The sequence below is a fragment of the Mycotypha africana genome (assembly GCF_025528875.1).
Source record: "Mycotypha africana strain NRRL 2978 chromosome Unknown BDF20scaffold_2, whole genome shotgun sequence".
Classification (NCBI taxonomy): Eukaryota; Fungi; Mucoromycota; class Mucoromycetes; order Mucorales; family Mycotyphaceae; genus Mycotypha; species Mycotypha africana.
In genome coordinates this window covers 1172292-1191717 of record NW_026515726.1, presented here as the reverse complement: position 1 = coordinate 1191717, position 19426 = coordinate 1172292, and the positions used below count along the sequence as shown (strand labels likewise).

The 19426-nt window shown below is 38.5% G+C and overlaps 6 protein-coding genes across 6 annotated transcripts; 4 read left to right on the top strand and 2 right to left on the bottom strand.

Moving 5' to 3' along the window:
• Window positions 1–188: 188 nt before the first annotated feature.
• Window positions 189–4925, top strand: BDF20DRAFT_815326 (uncharacterized protein; the record flags this gene model as incomplete). The annotated part of the gene is made up of 6 exons (XM_053077072.1): window positions 189–719; window positions 862–1753; window positions 1857–2447; window positions 2545–2697; window positions 2771–4303; window positions 4417–4925. Coding segments are annotated over 6 exons (4209 nt in total), but the record flags the coding sequence as incomplete, so codon positions are not given.
• A 613-nt stretch (window positions 4926–5538) lies between these two features.
• Window positions 5539–8083, bottom strand: BDF20DRAFT_815346 (plasma-membrane choline transporter-domain-containing protein; the record flags this gene model as incomplete). Its single annotated transcript, XM_053077075.1, has 10 exons — window positions 5539–5723; window positions 5805–5991; window positions 6057–6249; window positions 6323–6419; window positions 6484–6634; window positions 6706–6808; window positions 6873–6981; window positions 7215–7287; window positions 7550–7654; window positions 7805–8083. The coding sequence occupies 10 exons, from the start codon at window positions 8081–8083 to the stop codon at window positions 5539–5541; spliced, it is 1482 nt and encodes a 493-aa protein (XP_052939055.1).
• A 582-nt stretch (window positions 8084–8665) lies between these two features.
• Window positions 8666–12417, top strand: BDF20DRAFT_851672 (armadillo-type protein). The gene is made up of 5 exons (XM_053080035.1): window positions 8666–8860; window positions 8938–9045; window positions 9109–10071; window positions 10142–11574; window positions 11637–12417. The coding sequence occupies exons 1-5, from the start codon at window positions 8702–8704 to the stop codon at window positions 12259–12261; spliced, it is 3288 nt and encodes a 1095-aa protein (XP_052939054.1). The 5' UTR covers window positions 8666–8701; the 3' UTR covers window positions 12262–12417.
• Window positions 12418–12492: 75 nt separating this feature from the next.
• On the top strand, window positions 12493–15270 carry BDF20DRAFT_904674 (uncharacterized protein; the record flags this gene model as incomplete). The annotated part of the gene is made up of 9 exons (XM_053083062.1): window positions 12493–12786; window positions 12875–12980; window positions 13065–13210; window positions 13310–13376; window positions 13527–14290; window positions 14357–14523; window positions 14610–14778; window positions 14851–15108; window positions 15193–15270. The coding sequence occupies 9 exons, from the start codon at window positions 12493–12495 to the stop codon at window positions 15268–15270; spliced, it is 2049 nt and encodes a 682-aa protein (XP_052939053.1).
• A 1392-nt stretch (window positions 15271–16662) lies between these two features.
• On the top strand, window positions 16663–19127 carry BDF20DRAFT_283036 (P-loop containing nucleoside triphosphate hydrolase protein). The gene is made up of 2 exons (XM_053075082.1): window positions 16663–16790; window positions 16871–19127. The coding sequence occupies exons 1-2, from the start codon at window positions 16726–16728 to the stop codon at window positions 18765–18767; spliced, it is 1962 nt and encodes a 653-aa protein (XP_052939052.1). The 5' UTR covers window positions 16663–16725; the 3' UTR covers window positions 18768–19127.
• BDF20DRAFT_815066 (uncharacterized protein) lies at window positions 18903–19223 on the bottom strand (the record flags this gene model as incomplete). The annotated part of the gene is made up of 1 exon (XM_053077042.1): window positions 18903–19223. The coding sequence occupies one exon, from the start codon at window positions 19221–19223 to the stop codon at window positions 18903–18905; it is 321 nt and encodes a 106-aa protein (XP_052939051.1).
• Window positions 19224–19426: the final 203 nt, after the last annotated feature.

Here is a 19426-nt window from a genome sequence, read left to right as displayed (position 1 = left end):
CTTGCATGATGAGTCCTTTCATCAAACGGATGCCATATACTTTAACAGCCGCTGCTACAATGTACATACCTTTACTAATACTTGCCTGGTTTACAACAAATTCGCTGGCATCTCCGCAATTTCATACTGGTAACTGAAAAGACCTGCAAATGCAATTATGCCAAAAGTGCGCGCATTGGTAACATCCAACTCCCTTTTTTTTTTCAGTGAATGATTATGATGCGTATGGAAATAAATGCCCTTTGCCTACGTATTACGCTTATCCGTGTCCCAAGCTTTGCGTTCGTGATATTTCTATGTGTCCACACAATTATAGACCTGCCCCTTGCCCTGCTGGTACGACTTATTGTGTAGATGGCCACTGTCGTGAAACATGTCCTTCTAACTTGATCTCTGCTTGCAGTTGTCCTGGCGCCCCTGCATTAGTTGGTAATATCTATTCATGCGGTACTGCTACTATACACACTAACATTGAGAATTTTGTGGTCGAGAACAAAAACAACCAAAGTGCAGAAGCATGTGCAAGAGCTGCCAATCTGCAAGGCAAGATTCCTAATTGGATACCTAATCCTGAGTCTGCTATGTGGCATGAATGTCCGACGCCTGATTATGGTGCGTTGACATTTACAGAGCCAGTATTCCTTGCTTTGTATGCATATTATGGTTCCTGCTTTGTATTATTGGCAGTATGGACTTTATACAAACTCTATCGCGAAAAGGTAAGGGAGAAGTTGTACAACCGAAATGTAAAGCCAAATAAATTCCTGTCCGTCAAATCATCTAACCATCCTTATGCCGTATCTCCTCTCTCCTCTTCTCTTTCCTCTCCTCACCCCCTTTTTTCCTCCATGTTCTATGTAGTCCGTGAAAGCCAATTTGAACAAAGCCAAGGAATTCCACAATGATGAATACATCAACAAAAATAATGATATTGTTCTCTCAAAGAAGAATGACTTTGAAAAGTTAGATCATAAAGATACTGTGAGCCAATCCAGTAGTACAGATGATGATGATATGTCTTCTGTTGAGGAAGAAGAAGAAGAGATGACCATTCACGCTTATAAACGAGACCGGTTTGGAATATGTGCTGCAGTTATCTTTAGTATACAAACCCTTGGCCAAATTTGTTACATGATCATGATGGTGAAAGATTACTACATGAATTATGCTCTCTTCCGCGGTTATGGAGAAATCCAAGCTAGTACCTTCATGGGGATGTGGTATATTCTATTCTTTTGGTTTGCCAGTTTGACGATTTTCCGTCACCGAATTCCCAATTTCTTCAGAATTCGTTGCCTTTATTCTCAAGGCCACTACGTACAAGTTGAACGCAAAGAAGCTGCTATGATCTTTTTAGACGATGAGTCTGATGGGGTCATGAATTTGGTTCGCAGATTGGAAAAGAAGGCGAAACATATTCTTGGTTTGGATGTTGTAGTGAACAGTGCACCCTTGAAACAAACGTCGAGCGGCACCAAATATTTCATCTATCAATGCACCCGCTATATCTATCACGCTGAAACAGATTTCTTCACCCCTCACCAAATTGATTTGGGTGGCACCATCGGACAATTGGCCGCTTTGGATCAAGGCTTAACAACAGATGAAGCAAGACGAAGAGAAGAACTGATCGGTCCCAATTTTATCGAAGTGTACGTTCCCAACTTTTTGGTCGCACTGTTCCAAGAATTTTCTTCCTTTTTTTACATTTATCAATTTACCGTCCTTTGGCTTTTCTACTACTTTGCCTATTGTAAGTCCATTTCAAATTGAACAAAGAGCACATTCTCAAGACTATTTCTTATTGACGCACATACACCAACACACACTTTTTTTTTCTTTATGGAACATTATAGGGCAAGTGGGTATTGCTGATACTTGTGTTATTCTTCTTTCTGCGTTGGTCAAGGTGGTTGTACGACTCCGTTCGGAGAGACGTATAAAAGAAATGGCAGAGTTCACTGACCGTGTTCAAATATATCGCGATGGCAAATGGGTTGACAAGTCCACTGCTGATCTTTTACCGGGTGATATTTTTGAAGTCACTGAAGGTATAACAGCACCTTGTGATGCCATTGTTTTATCCGGCAATATTGTGGCAGATGAAAGCTCTCTTACTGGTGAACCCTTACCTATTCGTAAATTCCCCTTGCGTAGAGATGATGTTGATGTTACTTATGATCGTATGGGTAGTGGTAAAACTTTTACTATTTTCTCCGGCACTTTTATTTCTCAAGCTCAGCCTACAGAGAAGCATAGTAAGGTCACAGCTTTAGTAACCCATATCGGTACAGCTACTGATAAGGGAGAATTGGTAAAGAAGATTTTGTTTCCTACCCAGGTATCATTCATCTTCAACCAGCAAATTAAAATTGTTATTTTGATTCTGCTGTGTTGTGCAATGGTTTGTTTGGCTTTAGCCATATGGATGTATGCGAAAGGCACTAGTAAGTAGCTGTTCATTCCATGGAGCAAGGCCACAGAACGTACGAAAAACATGACAAATGACTTAACCCCCACCGCTTCGTTTGATGTGTATATTAGGTGCTTGGTTCTATGCAATGTTTGTAATTTGTCAATTGATTTCTCCTTTGCTACCAGCTGGTTTGGTGGTCGGTCAATCTGTTGCTGCTAGTCGGTTAAGGAAAAAGAACATCTTTAGTGTTGATTTGCCTCGTATTTTAATGGCAGGAAAGAGTAAGTATTACAACTGGCAATTGCGTAGAATCAAATTGATCTTTCAACCGCGTATTTACTCCACCTGCTGTAGTTCAACTCTTCTGCTTTGACAAAACCGGCACCTTAACGAAAGAGGGTCTTGAATTTTTCGGTGCGCAGACGATTTCTAACTATGACGAAGCACAAAAAACGATACCAGAGAAACAACCTATCCCAGAATTTGATAAACATGAACGAGATATCGAAAAAATTCCTCGTTTAATGCAGATAGGTATTGCCACTTGTCATGCTGTAACAATTTTGAACGGCCAATTTATCGGTAATCCAGTTGATATTGAAATGTTCAAGGCTTCCCAATGGCACTTGAATGACACCTCTGACTACGTCGATACCCTAACACCACCTGAAAGTACACCCAACCCTGCTGCTATACATGTTTTGAAACGCTTCGAGTTTGTTCATGCTAGAATGTCTATGTCTGTTGCTGTTTTGGATACGAGCACCAACAAGGTTCATATATTTGTTAAGGGTGCTTACGAAAAAATCAAAGACTTGTCCAACCCAAGTTCTATTCCTGCTGACTACGATCGTATAACTTCAGATAAGGCACGACAAGGCTGTTATGTACTTGCATTAGCTCATCGTGAAATCAGCTTGAATGGATTGTCACATGGTCTTGACGAGTTCAATCACTGGACTCGTGACCAGATGGAAGAGAGTATCAATTTTCTGGGTCTTATCATTTTCAAGAACCAGTTGAAGCCCGATACAGCTGAACATATCTATGAATTGAAGCGCGGTGATACTCGTACGATTATGATTACCGGCGATACAGCCTTGACGGGCGTTTTTATTGCTCGCCAATGCGGTATGACTATCTCCCCTACGAATAAAGTTTTGTTGGGTGATCTGGATAGTCAATTAGGCCGTGTTGTTTGGAGCGATGTCGATGATCCTGAGACCTTCTCTGACGTCAACGTTGACGAGCACTTAATGAACCACGACCACTCGCCGGTGGAGTTGGCAGTAACTGGAAAGGCTTTCCAATGGCTCGTTGACAATAACATGATACGTAAATATTTGCTGTACATCCGTGTTTTTGCTCGTATGACACCTCAAGGTAAGGTCGAATGCGTGCAACTTCATATGGAGCGCGGAATCACAGCAATGACAGGTGATGGTGGAAATGATTGTGGCGCCCTCCGTGCTGCTCACGTCGGCCTTGCAATGTCAGATGCGGAAGCATCTATTGTGTCTCCCTTCAGTACCAGCGTTCGCAGTGTTCGCTCTTGTGTTGAATTGATCAGAGAAGGTCGTGGCGCTTTGGCTACTTCTATTACAAATTACAAATATCTCATTATGTACGGTCAGGTGATGATGGCTCTCAAGATCTTCAACTTTTACTTTGATATTTCAGTACCTCAAAACATTTGGATTTTCATTGATGTGTTTATTACAGTACTCTTGACGTGGGCTGTTTCTCAATCGAAGGCTGCTGATAAACTCGCGCCACAACGTCCCACTGCGAGGCTGTTAGGCCCTCAAACATTAGCTTCTGCCATGGGCTTGGTGGCTATCAATTGGTTATATTTAATTGCTGCTTTTGTTATGCTTTACAAACAAAGTAATGTATTTTCTCTTTTGAATGGAAAGAAACAAAGAGTCATACACTTTATCTTCTATACTCATATGAATCCATTCACTAACCAGCCTTCTTTTGTATGATTTGCGAATTAGATTGGTTTCTTTGTCACGAACATGATGCACGTGCTGCTGATATGTCCAAATGGTATCTCTTGGCCGACAATTTCGAAGGCGAGGTATTGGCTATCGTGTGCCTTTTCCAATTCATCAACAACGCCGCTGTCTTCAATTTCGGTTACAAATTTAGACGCAGTTTCTGCAGAAATTACATCCTCTGCGTGCTATGGGTTGCTTATCTAGTTATTTGTTCTTATTGGACCCTAGCTGATCCCAATTCCTTTGGTTGTCTGTTCCGTTTCAACTGCGGGACGCGTGAAGTGTTAGAGCAGATTGGCTATCATTCACCTTCGTCTTATGTTATGCCCTACAACTCACCGACTGGACACAATGTAATGCCTCGGGACTTTAGATGGAAGCTGTGGGGTCTATGTGTTGCCAATCTTTTCACAGCACTTCTTTGGGAAAAGGTTGTTATAATTGGTCCTGTACACTCTTACCTTGCAAAAAAGCGCCCAGTAGAACGTCTAAAAAAGACTCTGTAAACATAGAACATGCCCACTATTTCCCCAAAGAAAAATTTTACTCTGCTTACTTCGAGAAAGCAGAAATTGTATTGTACATTTACGAAGCTGGCTGACAGCAAAATCTAGTATCTTTTTCCCTTCATCCTACTATTCACTTAAAGTATATATAAGCTATTAATCCGTAATTGAAAAGTCCATGTGTAAATAGCTCAGGACTCTTTATCACTATGCTGCCAGACACATAATAAAACTAGTACTGACTACACAAATGAAAGGAGAATGTTAAAAAGGAAAAATTATTTATACAAGGTATTAATTGTGGGTAATAAAGCTCGATGAAAATTAAGTAAAAAAATAAATATGTATGAAAGAATGAATTCATGAAGAATGACAAATACGCTTCTGTCAAAAGCATCTATGCTCGTATTGAATATGTTCCATGCAGGTTTGATAGTTGCTATGCCTCTCTATTCAAAACTTGAAAATGCTGTATGTGCTGCCGACAAATGAATTGTGCCTGTGTCAAGATCAATAGCGTAGCAAATAAACACCGCATCAATTCTAAACATAAAGCGACATCCTGAGTTAGTAATCGCACATAGTAAAATACTGACTAAAACATTACAATTTCTTACATGCTCATTAAAAGGTAGGAGAAAAACTGGGATAGGTACCAGGGCAACAATGTACCGACAAGGCCAACGACAAACCCATGAGGTGAATGAAGATTGTGTGTAGCGTATATATAAGCACCTAAACCTGACGACACTGCAACAACACCTGTGCCAATGTACAGAATAACCTGGGTTAAGAGATCTAAAACAGCACCAGACAATTATAGAACTCGTATAAGTCAACTTATCACTCAATCTACCTTTCTTTTTCTGAAGATAATACCTCCAAATAAACCTGTCAACAAATTACGTCTGAAAATTTTGGTAGCCGTTGAGGCTGCCGAAAAAAAGCCATCACCAGTAATTCCAGCTAGAGTGATGGTATAATTGCTAAAAGTACTGACAAGAACCTGAATAAATCTCAAAATAACAGCGGCTATTGCAGAAAAAGGTCGAGCTGTTTTAGAGTACTGTTTTAATTGAAGATTAGTAACATTGAAATATACGATTTCTTTGCTGTAATAGTAAGCATTACCTTCTTCAGTAGTCTAACAGTGAACTGCAAAAATTGTATTATTGCTAAAATCAAACTTCCTAACGCGAGCGTACCAAAAGAAGTGGTCGATGCACGTACAATAGCTGCCTTCCAAGGTGGATTAACATCAGAGTCACTAGAGGGCTCATTGCGATGAAAATACCATTGTGCTGCTATGGCTGATACTGCGAACCTGATTCATTATATACTTATTAGTAGGACTGCAACATGAAAAGTTTTTTTTTAATATTCTTCAACCTACTAACCTCTCCATATATACTAGTAATTTGGCTGTCCACATGAATATAAATACATAAAAAGCTGCAATGGAGTAAACATAGTTGTTGACAATCCACGTGGCCCCTGTTTAAGACAATTCAATAAACAATGTAAGCATAAGCAAAGTTTTATCACTCTCTACTCTTACCTGTTGCAGATGATTTATCACTGAGGTGGCCAATTAGCCATAACCGATTGAACAGTACAAGCCAAATAATTGAAAAGCCTATAAAGACACCTAATAATAGCACCAACACCAGAAATAGGCCGGGGTTGAATCGTACCACATCGCATGCAAGCTAAAAAAATCAAGATGCCGTAAAATAGTATAAGTCAACCATTTTCCTACTAAAAGTAAACGAAAACTTACCTCGATTACTGTAATGGTTCTGTTAATCCTCGATTTATTGTCAAAAACAACTTTCAGATAGATAAGGTTCAGCATAAATGGTATGAAGGACATAAGTGTCAATCTAACAAAAAAAGCACATGAGTAAGATGAGAGAATCACTATAAATGAGCTTTTGTCCACTGTACCCTTTGTCTGTTGCTGATAATCGCTTCCCGTCCTCCACTACATAATTTTTTTGCAAGGATTCTACTAAAGACCATATAAATACACTAACTAAAGCCACTGGAACAAGCACTATAGAGCTCCATACAAACGTCTATCGAAAATAATGGAGTAAGTGAGTTCATTACAAGATATTGTCATTTAAAGCTTGTTTTGTTTAATCACAATACCTTCGTGAAGGTTCGTAGCACGTACAAACAAAGTACGCCAGCAATCAATGCGAGTGATATGGTAACTGTTAAAAAGCCTATTTTATGTTCAATGGAAAGTTCAATTCAACTGTGGCTTCTACCAAATGGTAACACTATGAATCTTACCTGCACTGCCTTTAATCGTTTCAAACGTTGTCCCTTTAAGATACTTTTCAATTGCATGACTCTACCAAAAAGAAAAATGTACATAATCATTTATCTCGTCATTATATGCTGTATTTGAAGTTTCCTTGCTTACGTCGGTGGTGAATAAGATGATAATTCCTGATAGAGTGAATATTGAAAAGCATAAAGCGTATAATACTGCGAAAAATGGATCTCTCAGTTTCCTATCGTTGCACCTGTTTGTGATTTTCCGTGGTATCTACCAAAGGTGTCAGATTTGTCAAGCCTTTGTCCTACTGAATATAATGTAAAAATATACTTACTGATGCTGAAGTAGGTAGCAATGATTCCGATAAAGGGTTTGGGTAAATGATTCCCTGAGAAGGTTCCGCTGAAAGTGGTTCATCGAGATATATGGATGATGGTTTCTAAAAACATCATTTACAATTAAGCTATCATAACTGCTTGCTGAGAATAGCACAGAAAACCCTTACCAGGCTCTCGACATCATTGGCATATTGATTTTGAGAAACGTATGAGTGTTGAGGTATATCAACTCTGGATGTGGCTGCTGCTACAGCTTCTTCCTCTTGCTCTTGATCGAACAATAGCTGGCTTCTATCAGAGTAGGCGTTTGAGAGAGTTAAAGGTATGCTATCTTCATTGATGTCTGTATCATTTTGTCGCACAGAATAGAATAAGCTATGAGATATAGTATTATTGTTGTTGTCGTCGTCTTCTTCGTTATCTGATTCTTGATCCATTTGTGCATAGTAACCTCCTCTTCCTTGGAAAAGGAAACTATTCTTCAACGTTGATATGGTTTCTCTTGCAAAGTTGGGTAACGATCGTTCCATGTGAATTATGCAATGAGAACTTTTGCAGTTGAACAAAAAATATCTATGTGGGGAAAAAAAAAGAGAATCCAAATTATGGATAATTTGTTCCAAATATAATAGCCCGTGACTGTATCAAGGTCATTTTATGACTTTTTCTTGCTCGGTTGATTAGCATGTGGTATGTATATGATAAAGATATCTATCTAATATAGTTCATGTAGCTTTCGTTAGTGTCTGCCTTGAGCTTTTCTGATCAGTTGTTTATTAGCAAGCATTTAATATCTTTTCTATCTGGATCGTCCAATTTATGCAAGAGGTGTTGTTAAGGAGGAAACAACTCCGCCGAATGCATTTTTCTGCTATATCGTATCAAAGCAATGAAGACCGAGTATATTTGACAAAACAGGAGGCTAGAACTGCTAAAGCATGCCTTGGTTAGTTCTGTGTTTATCAATGGGACGTAGCTAATTGCCAGCGTAATGGAACTTCCAGAAGTTCGATGTCTGAGGAGACTCAATTTGTTAATAAATGCTGTCTGTGAAAAATTGACGGAAAGGCAAAGTGATTTACTATGGACTTGGCATCTGATCTTTTTATCTTGCCGTGTATTGTCAATAATATAAAGTAGAGCAAAAAATGGCTCAAGAGAAGAAGAAGAAATTGGAACATTTTTATTCACTACTTGATGAATACAAGCAGTCTGTTTTTCCTGAATTGACCAATATAGAGGACAGTCCTGTCAAAACGTTGGATTTACTACAAACCGTTGATCAAGTGAAATCGATCCCTGATCAGGTAATCAAAGATCAGGCCATTTATCGTATTTTTCCGATAAAGAAACGTATAAAAGTAACTCTATAACTTTACGATAGCTTGTAGTTGATGTTATCGTTCAAGGTTGTAAAGGAATTAGCCACGAACAAAATGCTACGCTTGCACGATCATTCTGTCTCTTCATGTATAAAAAGTTCACCAAACAAGTAAGGACAATACTTGACTCACTACCTTGGCAATGCTTCGAGTAATTTAATTCAATTTGTAAGATTCGGACAGGTAGTTTTCGATCGAATCAGTTTGACATATGTATCAACTACTTAATGGACGGCATTGAGTCCGCAAAAAGATTAGCGAACAATAATAGCGTTACAAGCAACATTGACTGCCAGTATAAAGTTGACTTATTACGTGCACTTTCAGCTCTTTTATTTGATAACATGCATCATACTCAACGCTCCATCAAAAGGTTATCATCTATTTTACTGACTCTAGCCGATCCTGCACAAAATAGTTCAGTCGAAGTACGTCGCATGGCCATCAACTGCATTGGCAATTTATGCGCCACGAATACGTCAGTAGCTAGCACATCAACTTCTTCAACAAATAATAACAATGCTACTGGTAGTGGTAATAGGATACAGCCCTATTTCGAAGAATTGTATGCTTGCTTACTAAGTAATATCTGCGAAGTACGTCGTACAGATCAAGGCACTCTAATGGTAACTGCAGCTACCATAGACGGTGCCCCATTGGCAACATTAGATTTGAACGATGCAAATGTACGTAAAGTAGCTAGCTCTACTTTGAGAGCTCTGTCCTACTTATTGTTACAAGATAAATCACTAGTAATGAACACACTTTGTGATATTGTGCAAATTGTACATACATTCATTTTTATGCATGTCAACGTACAATCTTACTCTATTTCAACTGCCAGCAGCATTATTTCTTCCTCCACTTCAGCTACAGCACTGAAATTGTCAAACCTAACCAAACGAGTATCAAAATCATCATTAGCATCATTCTCCACCATATCATCCAATACCCGGCAATCTCTATATCCTTCTTTATGGAAACCAATGCATCATTATCGATCGTCTTCAATAGTTACGAGTTCAGAATCTGAACTATCAGATGCCACAAGTAACTTAGAATTATCTCCACGAAGACAAAGAGATTTGTCCAAAATCCGTATAAATGCTTTATTATGTTTGTCGGCTATAGCTACTGTAAGGTGTCTTGCTAATGCTGGCTTGAAAAAGAATATAGTAGCTGATCTTTTTGACTTTAATAATGTAGGTTGCTCCTAAAGAACTATACCCTCATTGGCATAAATTCTTGCCAGATACGTTTTCCATTTTTCTTTTAAACAACAGTATTAGTGCAAAACGGCAAAATGATAAAGACAATAGAGACACTGCTTTTACACTATCATCAACTCTGAAATCAGATAATCAGCCTTATTCTCTATTTACCATCTTACTTTATGATCCTAATCCTCATGTACAGGTAGCCGTTTGTAATACGCTTATGACTTTTTTTCAAGGCTCGAAACAATACCTAAGTCTAGCAGTAGATGAGAGTACCAACAGCAATCAGAAGCCATCATCTTCTACTTCATTCACCTCTCTCTCTACCAAACTAGGATCTATTGTTCACGATATATTTCAAGCCTTCTACTATGTGTTATCATCAACTGATCCTAGCAATCAACAAGTGTTGACATGGATTATGCAAGCCATTAGTGTGTTCATTGATAATTGTACATTCGATAAACTCTCAAAAGAGTACTTACCGTGGATGTATACTGCTATTCTACCATATTGGAAAGTTAATCAATCGCTAAAAGAAAAAGTCACTAATATGCAACAGCAACAGTATCAGGCAGCAATGCTCAAAGCTTTTAAGTCGATTTTCAGTATTTATCAATACAACCTGGTTGAATATATTGACAGGGACTTTATCCGCGGAAATGATTCAATCATTGTGGTGGCTATGGAGAACAGACAGTATACTAATCAAGAGCACGTATGGCAATTATGTAATACGCTAACAAGCGTTTATTATAAGGAATGTATGCCAGCTTTATGGAATTTACTGGAACATCGCTATCTACCAAAGAGTCCGCAAGAAGGAAAACAAGCGCAGCAAGCAGTAACTGTAACTACAACTGAAAGCTTATTCTCATCTTCAAGTATCAAATTTTTGGAAACTTATGCTGTCGCTATGAACGAGTATAATGAGCCGCTTGACAATCAAGTAATTTGGTGGCAGAAGGTATTGGCTGGCTACCTTGCAAAAGCATGTTCTGCAACCTCTTCTGAAATCTCGGTAACAGAAATACAGGAAACAGCGACAAAAATCGAGGCTAAGAGTGATAAAAGCATCGAAAAAAACGGTGAACGTCGCGAAGAACAAGAAATACGGTCCGCTGCATGTGATTGTTTTGCAGCTTTGTCTCAAGAAGTATTTGAAGGCCTGTCTGTTAGGTTTCAGCGACTGGCTATTACTTTATTATTCTCTTTGGCAGCAGACATGAATAAATACGTGAGAGCAGCAGCTTATCGGACGCTTGGTATCTTTATATTATTTCCATCATTACGGGAAGATCCACTTTTTGTATCAGAGATGATCAAGTCTCTTTTGAGTCAGAAAGATGAGAAGACTGTTTTAATTAGAGTCAGAGCAAGTTGGGCTATGGCAAACTTATGCGATGCACTTGTGCTCGAAAGGTAAAGAAGATATGCCGCACATTTTCAAAACAATCATTGAACTTAATTTTTCATTTACTTAGTGAAAAAGAAGAGTTTGCTTTGCGTGAATACATGACCATTACAGAATGGATTAATATCATTGATATGGCGACTAATGGTGCTTTGGATAATGAGAAATTGAAATCCAATTCTGCTCGCTCAATAGGTAGTCTTTTAAGAATTACTCCCAAAGAGTACTTTGAAAATACACGAATCATGTCTCTTGTTAAGAGAGCCATCCAAGCCTTGGTCAAGAATATTGAAGGTGGCTCCTCTCTTAAAGTACGGTGGAATGCTTGTCATGCCACCAGTAATGTATTAATGAATTTACAGTTCCCTATTGGTTATCAAACTGATACAAGGAGTGTATACCCATGGACGCATATGGTTTTTTCATCATTAATGGATGCACTGTTAAACTGTAAAAACTACAAAGTGAGAATTAATGCATGTCTAGCATTAAGCACGCCTAAACTTCCTGAACAGTATGGTGACCAACTGACGTCCATTGTTTCGGCTATTTTGAAAGCCTGGGACCGTTTATTGAAGGATGATGAGCAAGGAAGCTTCAACGAAATTAAATATAAAGAACAGCTGAAAAAGCAGGTAGCGTACTTTCACTTTTTTTTTAAAGCAGCGACATCGAATTTCCAATTTAATGCTTAGCGCTTGATTTACTGTAATAGATCAAGGAGACCTTAAGCCAGCTGTTGGAGTGGATACCCGTAGAATATCAAAATCAAGTGAACAAAATTTTCACGTGTAAATAAATATGCAGTTCAATAAATAAAGAACATAATCAGCAAACAGTGATAAAAGGTTCTCTACATTTTCGGTTTATCTGTCTTTTTCATTCTCCTTTTTAAAAAATATAAGAAACCAGTTGCTATCGTCTCAATGCCAGGTGTATTATCAAAGTTGGCTGATTTTCAACACTGGGTGGATTCGTCGCCTTCCTTAAACAAATTATTTAAGCTCTATTCGAACAATAGAATACTTATACGGCGGTCTATATTATTATACTTATTGGTCCGATCCTTTCTGTCCTTAAAGAAGCTCATTCAGCAGTTGCGAAAACTTAAAGATCTTACAGACGATGAGAAAACGAAGGCTACAAACCAATTTTCTTCAGCAAAGGCAAACCAAAGAAAAGGCAGGGAATTCAACGATAAAGAGAAAAGAAAAGTTGAAGTAAAGAGATAAATAGAAATAGAATATTATACAAGGAATCAAAGAAATTATAACCTTACAAGTGCGTAACTTGTGAACAATATGCTAGGTTGATATAATTTTCTTTAAACAGCTCTACAGAATTTTGAAAATAGCTATGCCTGGTATCAGATCGAAAGAATTTTGGATGCTGATTATTCACTCAGGCTTCTTGAGTAAGTTTCATATAAGGCTTTTTAGCACACGCTCCCATTTTTTTTTGGCACTGGTTCACCAGCAAAATCATTTTATCTTTCTAGTTTTTAGAACAGTCTTGTCAGTGTATATAGCTTCTTTGGATGGCAGAATTGTTAGCGCACTGGTTCGAGGACATTTAAAAGAATTTATGCTAGGTATCGCATGGTGGATGATCGTAGCAATTCCTGCAACCTATACAAATAGTATGGTAAGTAATCATAAGAACTTCATATTCTCGATCAACGTTGACGTCTAAACACGCTGATATCATCAGTTGACCTATATGCAAAGTAAACTAGCTATTCAGTTCCGCACTCGTCTCACTACTTATATTCACAACAAATACTTAAGCGACATGACATTTTACGCCGTGGGTAATCTGGATGATCGCATAAAAAATGTGGATCAGTGTATTACTGTTGATATATCCAAATTCTCTACTTCTTTGGCTGAGCTATATTCTAACCTTGCTAAACCTATTTTGGATGTGTATATCTACAATTTCCAATTGGCACGCAATGTAGGTTTCGAAGCAGTGTTTCTAGGGTCGTTGATAATTCATCTGTCATCAATCTTAATGCGAAAATACACACCTAGCTTCGGTTCTATGGTAGCTGATGAACAAAAGTTAGAAGGTGAATTCCGGTTTCGCCATTCTCGTCTGATCGACAATGCCGAAGAGATATCATTTTTGAATGGTCAAACAATTGAGAAGCATGAGCTTGATCATTCATATTTGAAGTTGATACGTCATGTGAATCGTGTATTCAAATTAAGAGTACCGCATGGTATGCTGGAGGATTTTGTCATTAAGTATTTCTGGGGCGCTTGCGGGTTGGTATTATGTTCAGTACCTGTATTCTTCGATGTTCCCGGTTTGAATAAATATACTGCAATTTCATCAACGAAGCAGACACTCGATGATGTGGGCGGAAGAACAGAAGGTTTTGTTACCAACCGTCGCTTATTGATGAGTTCATCTGATGCAGTCGGCCGTATCATGTATGCCTATAAAGAGATTACCGAGTTGGCAGGTTACACCGCAAGAGTTCACGATTTGCTGCAAGTTTTTGATGATGTGAAAAAGGGCCAATATCAAAAGAACTTGGTTTCTTCCTCCAATAAATCAGCCAAGCAATTCCATGGAGAAAGAGAGCACGGTGTAGGTGCACTTGATGGTCGTGGAAGAATTGTTATGAGTGACAATATTGAATTTATTGATGTTCCTATCATCAGTCCCAATGGAGATATACTCGTACCGAAGTTAACTTTTCATGTGAAGCCAGGAGTAAGTGAAGTCGCGAACAATTATGCATTTCGAACTTTTTAGTGATGAATTTTGAACTTCAAATAGATGCATTTGCTAATTGTTGGTCCAAACGGTTGTGGTAAATCCTCTCTATTTCGTATCCTCGGAGGTTTATGGCCTATTTACGGCGGTACAGTCCATAAGCCTGATCATAGAGACATTTTTTACATACCTCAAAGACCCTATTTATCATTGGGTACATTGAGAGACCAGTAAGTAGCATAAAATCAAGGGTAGTTACCTACCCTCGGGGATTGCATCATTTGTTTCTTGACTATTTTATTTTACTGCCAAATAGAATTTTATATCCTGATACTGTCAAAGAAATGAAAGAGAAAAATGTGTCAGATCAAGCCTTGCTAGATATTCTTAAAATTGTTCATATTGAACATATCGTTGAAAGAGAAGGTGGTTGGGATGCTGAAAAGGAGTGGGGATTGGCTCTTTCAGGTGGTGATAAGCAGCGTGTAGGTTATTAATATCTGACCAGATAGGAAAGCACGAGTACTGAGTGTTACCCTTAATATGGTTACCATTAGATTGCTATGGCTAGGCTTTTTTATCATGCTCCTCGTTATGCCATCCTGGATGAATGTACAAGTGCTGTCAGCATGGACATAGAGAAGATCATGTATACGCACGCTACATCGTTGGGTATTTCGTTATTGACAGTATCTCACCGTCCTTCTTTATGGAAGTATCATAACTTTATTTTACAGTATGATGGTCAAGGTGGATATGTCTTTACTCGATTGGATGCGGAAAAGAGATTAGCACTGCAAGAAGAAAGGAATCAAGTAAGAGGAATAAGATAATATGGCGGGTGTGAAACAACTTTTAGTATAATTATGCTTAGTAACGTTGTAATTTTTTTCTGACAGATTGAAGCAAAGCTACTGGAAATACCCAAGTTACAAGCCCGTTTCGAACAGTTGTCTGATTTAAATAGAACGACATAAACAATGAAAAAAGATCAATAACTTTTCTTTTCTATAATTTACCCTTACCGTATTCGTCTTCTTTGCATCAGATACCGATTTAAACAATTCAGATACTGCCAGGAAGTGATAATAATGGGAAACAATACAGAAAGGCTTATTTATTTATTGTTTTCCTTTTTGCAAAAGACCGTTGATAAAAGAGATGGGAGCCAATGAACGGTAAATATGGCTCCATTGTCCCTTGACACAAAGTTTTATTAAACAAAATCTATGGTTTGTTTCTTTTTTTAAACCAGTTTTTTCAACCTTTGATCCTTAACATCTTTTCTTCAAGTATTTCTGCCACAATTCTGTCAGTGTCCTGTCAGTAGTACTCAACTTATTATGACTGTTATTTATACAGAAACTCACCTTACTTCCGATCCTGTTTATGACGATAAGAATACTGCCATTTTTAATATTGCTCTATCAAACCTTTCGATCCAATGCCAAGTACATCGTCCGGAAAACATTGACTATATCCATCGAAATCAGATTCGTACTGGGGATTTAATACGCCTCAAAGGCGTTTTTCTGGCTCCTGCTACAGCAGGTTTACCATACTATATTAAAGTCAGCTCCTTTCATTTGGCCCCTCAACATCAGAGATACGCATCACCATCCTCTTCGGCACTTGTTTTGCGTGGCAAGAAGAGAAGGATTGATGGTTTTTTATTATATGACTATCTATCAGACTCATGGATGGCAAGCCCTTCCGCAGCAGTAGAGCCTGAATACTCAATGCTCGAAGAAAACCTTTTAGAACCGACACCCACGGGCTCTTCTACTGCTACTGTTTCTGTAGCTACAGGTACAATACCTTCAACGACGCCCGTAATGGCACCTACTGCTTCAGCATATAACGATAACATTAGTACCGCCACGACACCCGTAGGACCGCCTGCCATTGCACATATGACGGAATTCAATGGCCCTTTTAGCGAGTATTTTTTTATGATTTTTGGTGAGGCTCAATATATTTGTCAATGTGCCCAAATAAGTCAGCAACAACATCATCAGCGGGAACAACAAATACATAGCAGCTATCAGCAGCAAGAGATCACAAAGCAACTACAGCAATATCAGCTCGAAGAAATGGCCATCGTGAATACACTATTAGAACAGATTTATATTCTATATCAAGCAATGGATAAGAACGGATTAAATCGATTAGATGTAGTAAATTTTGTGAGTACTGTGAGTAAGTTCGTGGAGAGATTAAATGAATTGCAAAGGTCCTGTCAGGACACTATTCACGCAGGTTTGAATTCGAATCAAAGACGAATTATTCTGCCGTCTGCTATTTACCGATTTTATGCATCCCTTTTTTGTTAATAAACCCAGAAGCAGTGGCTTATATAATGCACTACAACAATAAATTACTGGTCAAGATCCGCCATTTATACTTGATTCTTCACAAACTTAGTTTATACCATGTCTGCAGTTCCTAATCATGCTGGATCCTGGCGATCCTTAGAAATACCTTTGAATGACACAATGTAATAAGAGAGCATGGTTCATCTTAGTCTGTGGGTTTTGTTGATCGATGAGCTAATTCGATCTGCTTCCATTTTTGTAGTTTAGCCACTTTAGATAATATGGGCTTTGAAACCATGACACCTGTTCAAGCGGGCGCTATTCCGCTGTTTATGAAAAATAAGGATGTTGTTGTCGAAGCTGTAACAGGTTCCGGTAAAACACTCTCCTTCGTTATTCCGATTCTTGAAAAGCTATTGAGACGAGAAGAACCTCTTAAGAACTATGAAATTGGCGCTATCATCATTACACCTACTCGAGAGTTGGCACAGCAAATTCATTCTGTTTGCCAGACTTTTGTCGATGAGTTTGACGATGAAAAGCAAGAAGAGATTCAATCTGGACTATTTATTGGTGGATCCAACTCAATTATCGACGATATCAAATCATTCAAGGAACAGCATCCACGTATTTTGATCGGTACGCCTGGTCGTTTGGACGAATTACTAAGAGCTGGACAACACTTGGTCAATACAAAAGAGTTGGAAGTTTTAGTGATGGACGAGGCCGATCGGCTGTTGGATATGGGATTTTCAAAGCAGCTTAACAGCATTATTGCACAGCTTCCCAAACAGCGACGTACGGGTCTCTTTTCTGCTACAATGACAGATGCTATTTCAGAGTTGGTACGTGCAGGCCTTCGTAATCCTGTACGTATTGTGGTGAAAGTAGAGGATTTGGCAAACAAAGGAGAAGTACAACGTACACCTACGACTCTGGATATTGATTATGTTGTCTGCGATGCTGATCAGAAACTATTACAAATGACACGTATCTTATTAAGTGAATTACAAAATGAAGAAGATGGAGCTCGTAAATTTATTGTCTATTTCGCCACGTGTGCCATGGTCGATTACTTTTATAAAATTCTCAGTAGATTACCACAACTCAAACCCTTCTCCTTTCACTCATTACATGGACAAATGGACACCAAGCGTCGATCACTGACCTACACCAGTTTTACGGAATTATCGCCTGCCATACCTGCCGTTCTATTATGCACAGATGTCGCTTCGAGAGGATTGGATATTTCAGATTTAGACTATGTGATACAAGTCGACCCACCACAAGACCCCAAGGCTTTCTCTCATCGCTGTGGGCGTGCAGGACGTGCAGGACGAAAGGGTCATGCTACAGTGATTTTAGTGAGAGGAAGAGAAGAGCTTTACATTGATTTGTTAAAACTGAGAAAAATACCCATACAACGCAAACCATACATCATGCCTGATTTGACGGTCTTTGACAATAGCGTGCAGCGTGACAATAGTAAGCATGAGATGGAAGTGGACGAAAAGGCAACTTCAGTAAAGGTCGAAGATGAGGAAGTGATGCCATTCATTCAATCCATACGAGCGATTGTCAAAACAGATAGAGATATCAGCGATCGATCGTTGAAAGCATTTGTATCTTGGGCTCGTTCCTACTCAAAACATGAAGCCAGCTATATCTTTAGAATTAAAGATATTGATCTGTGTCAATTGGCAATGGGGTTCGGTCTGTTAAAGCTGCCCAAAATGCCTGAACTTAAGACACAGTTGTCGTCGGAGGGCGCGACGAATAAGTTTGTGGAAGAAGAGATCAACTGGGATACATTTAAGTATCTCGATAAACAGAGAGAAGCGAAACGTTTGAGAGAATTGAAAGAGTATCAGGAAAAAGGACCTCAACAGAAAGCTAACAGTCATCAGCCGAAAAAGAAGTCTGTCGCTTGGTCGGAGAAGCAGGAAGCACAAAAACGAAAGCAAGTACGAAAAGAGAAGAAGCAAGCAAAGAAAGAGTATCTGAAAAGAAAAGCAGAAGAAGAAGCAGAGAACAAAAAGCGACAAATGGAAGAAGACGTGGATGAATGGGAAGAGTTGGCTAAAGAAGAAAGAATGTTCAAAAAGGTTAAAAAGGGCAAATTAGATAAAGACACATTTGATGAGATGTTTGATGAATAAGTCCATACTGTTATTGAAGATGATTTATGTATTATAGTTTTTTTAACATTGCAGTTTTACGCGTTCTTACATTTATATATTATGTATAATAAAGGATCTGTACATAGGATTAGCTAAGATAGGAATCAGCGAAATCTACCACACTGGATGAGCAATCACTTGATCAATGATGGCGTTAAAAATCTCTTTTCGTTGCTTTATGTCATCTACTGGTTTTAATGCAATTCCCAACAATAGCGGTCGCTTTTCTTGTGGATTCATGGCTGCAATAGCTTGAATAATTGAAGTGGAATACAACATATATAGGTCGCACTGCTCGCCAATTGATTCACCCATGAGCACTTGACTTGTCGTAGGTATCGCAGAAGGATTAGCTGCTAACTGAGGTGCAATGTCTAGAGATGTTTGAATCTTATGTATTACATTGAGTATTTGCAAAAGCGTAATTAGTGGCATTTTTTACTTGATCTTTTTTAATTTTGAGGTGAATAGTTCTTACAAGACTGCCAATCTTTCCATACTGAGTGATTACAACAAAGATCTTGTCTGCAAATCCCGTTAGAAAGATCTCTGTATGAACTCCATTGAGAGTGATAGCTGCTTGTTTATTTTGAATGGGGAATTTTTCACTGTTCTCCATCCTCTATTTCAACAAAGTT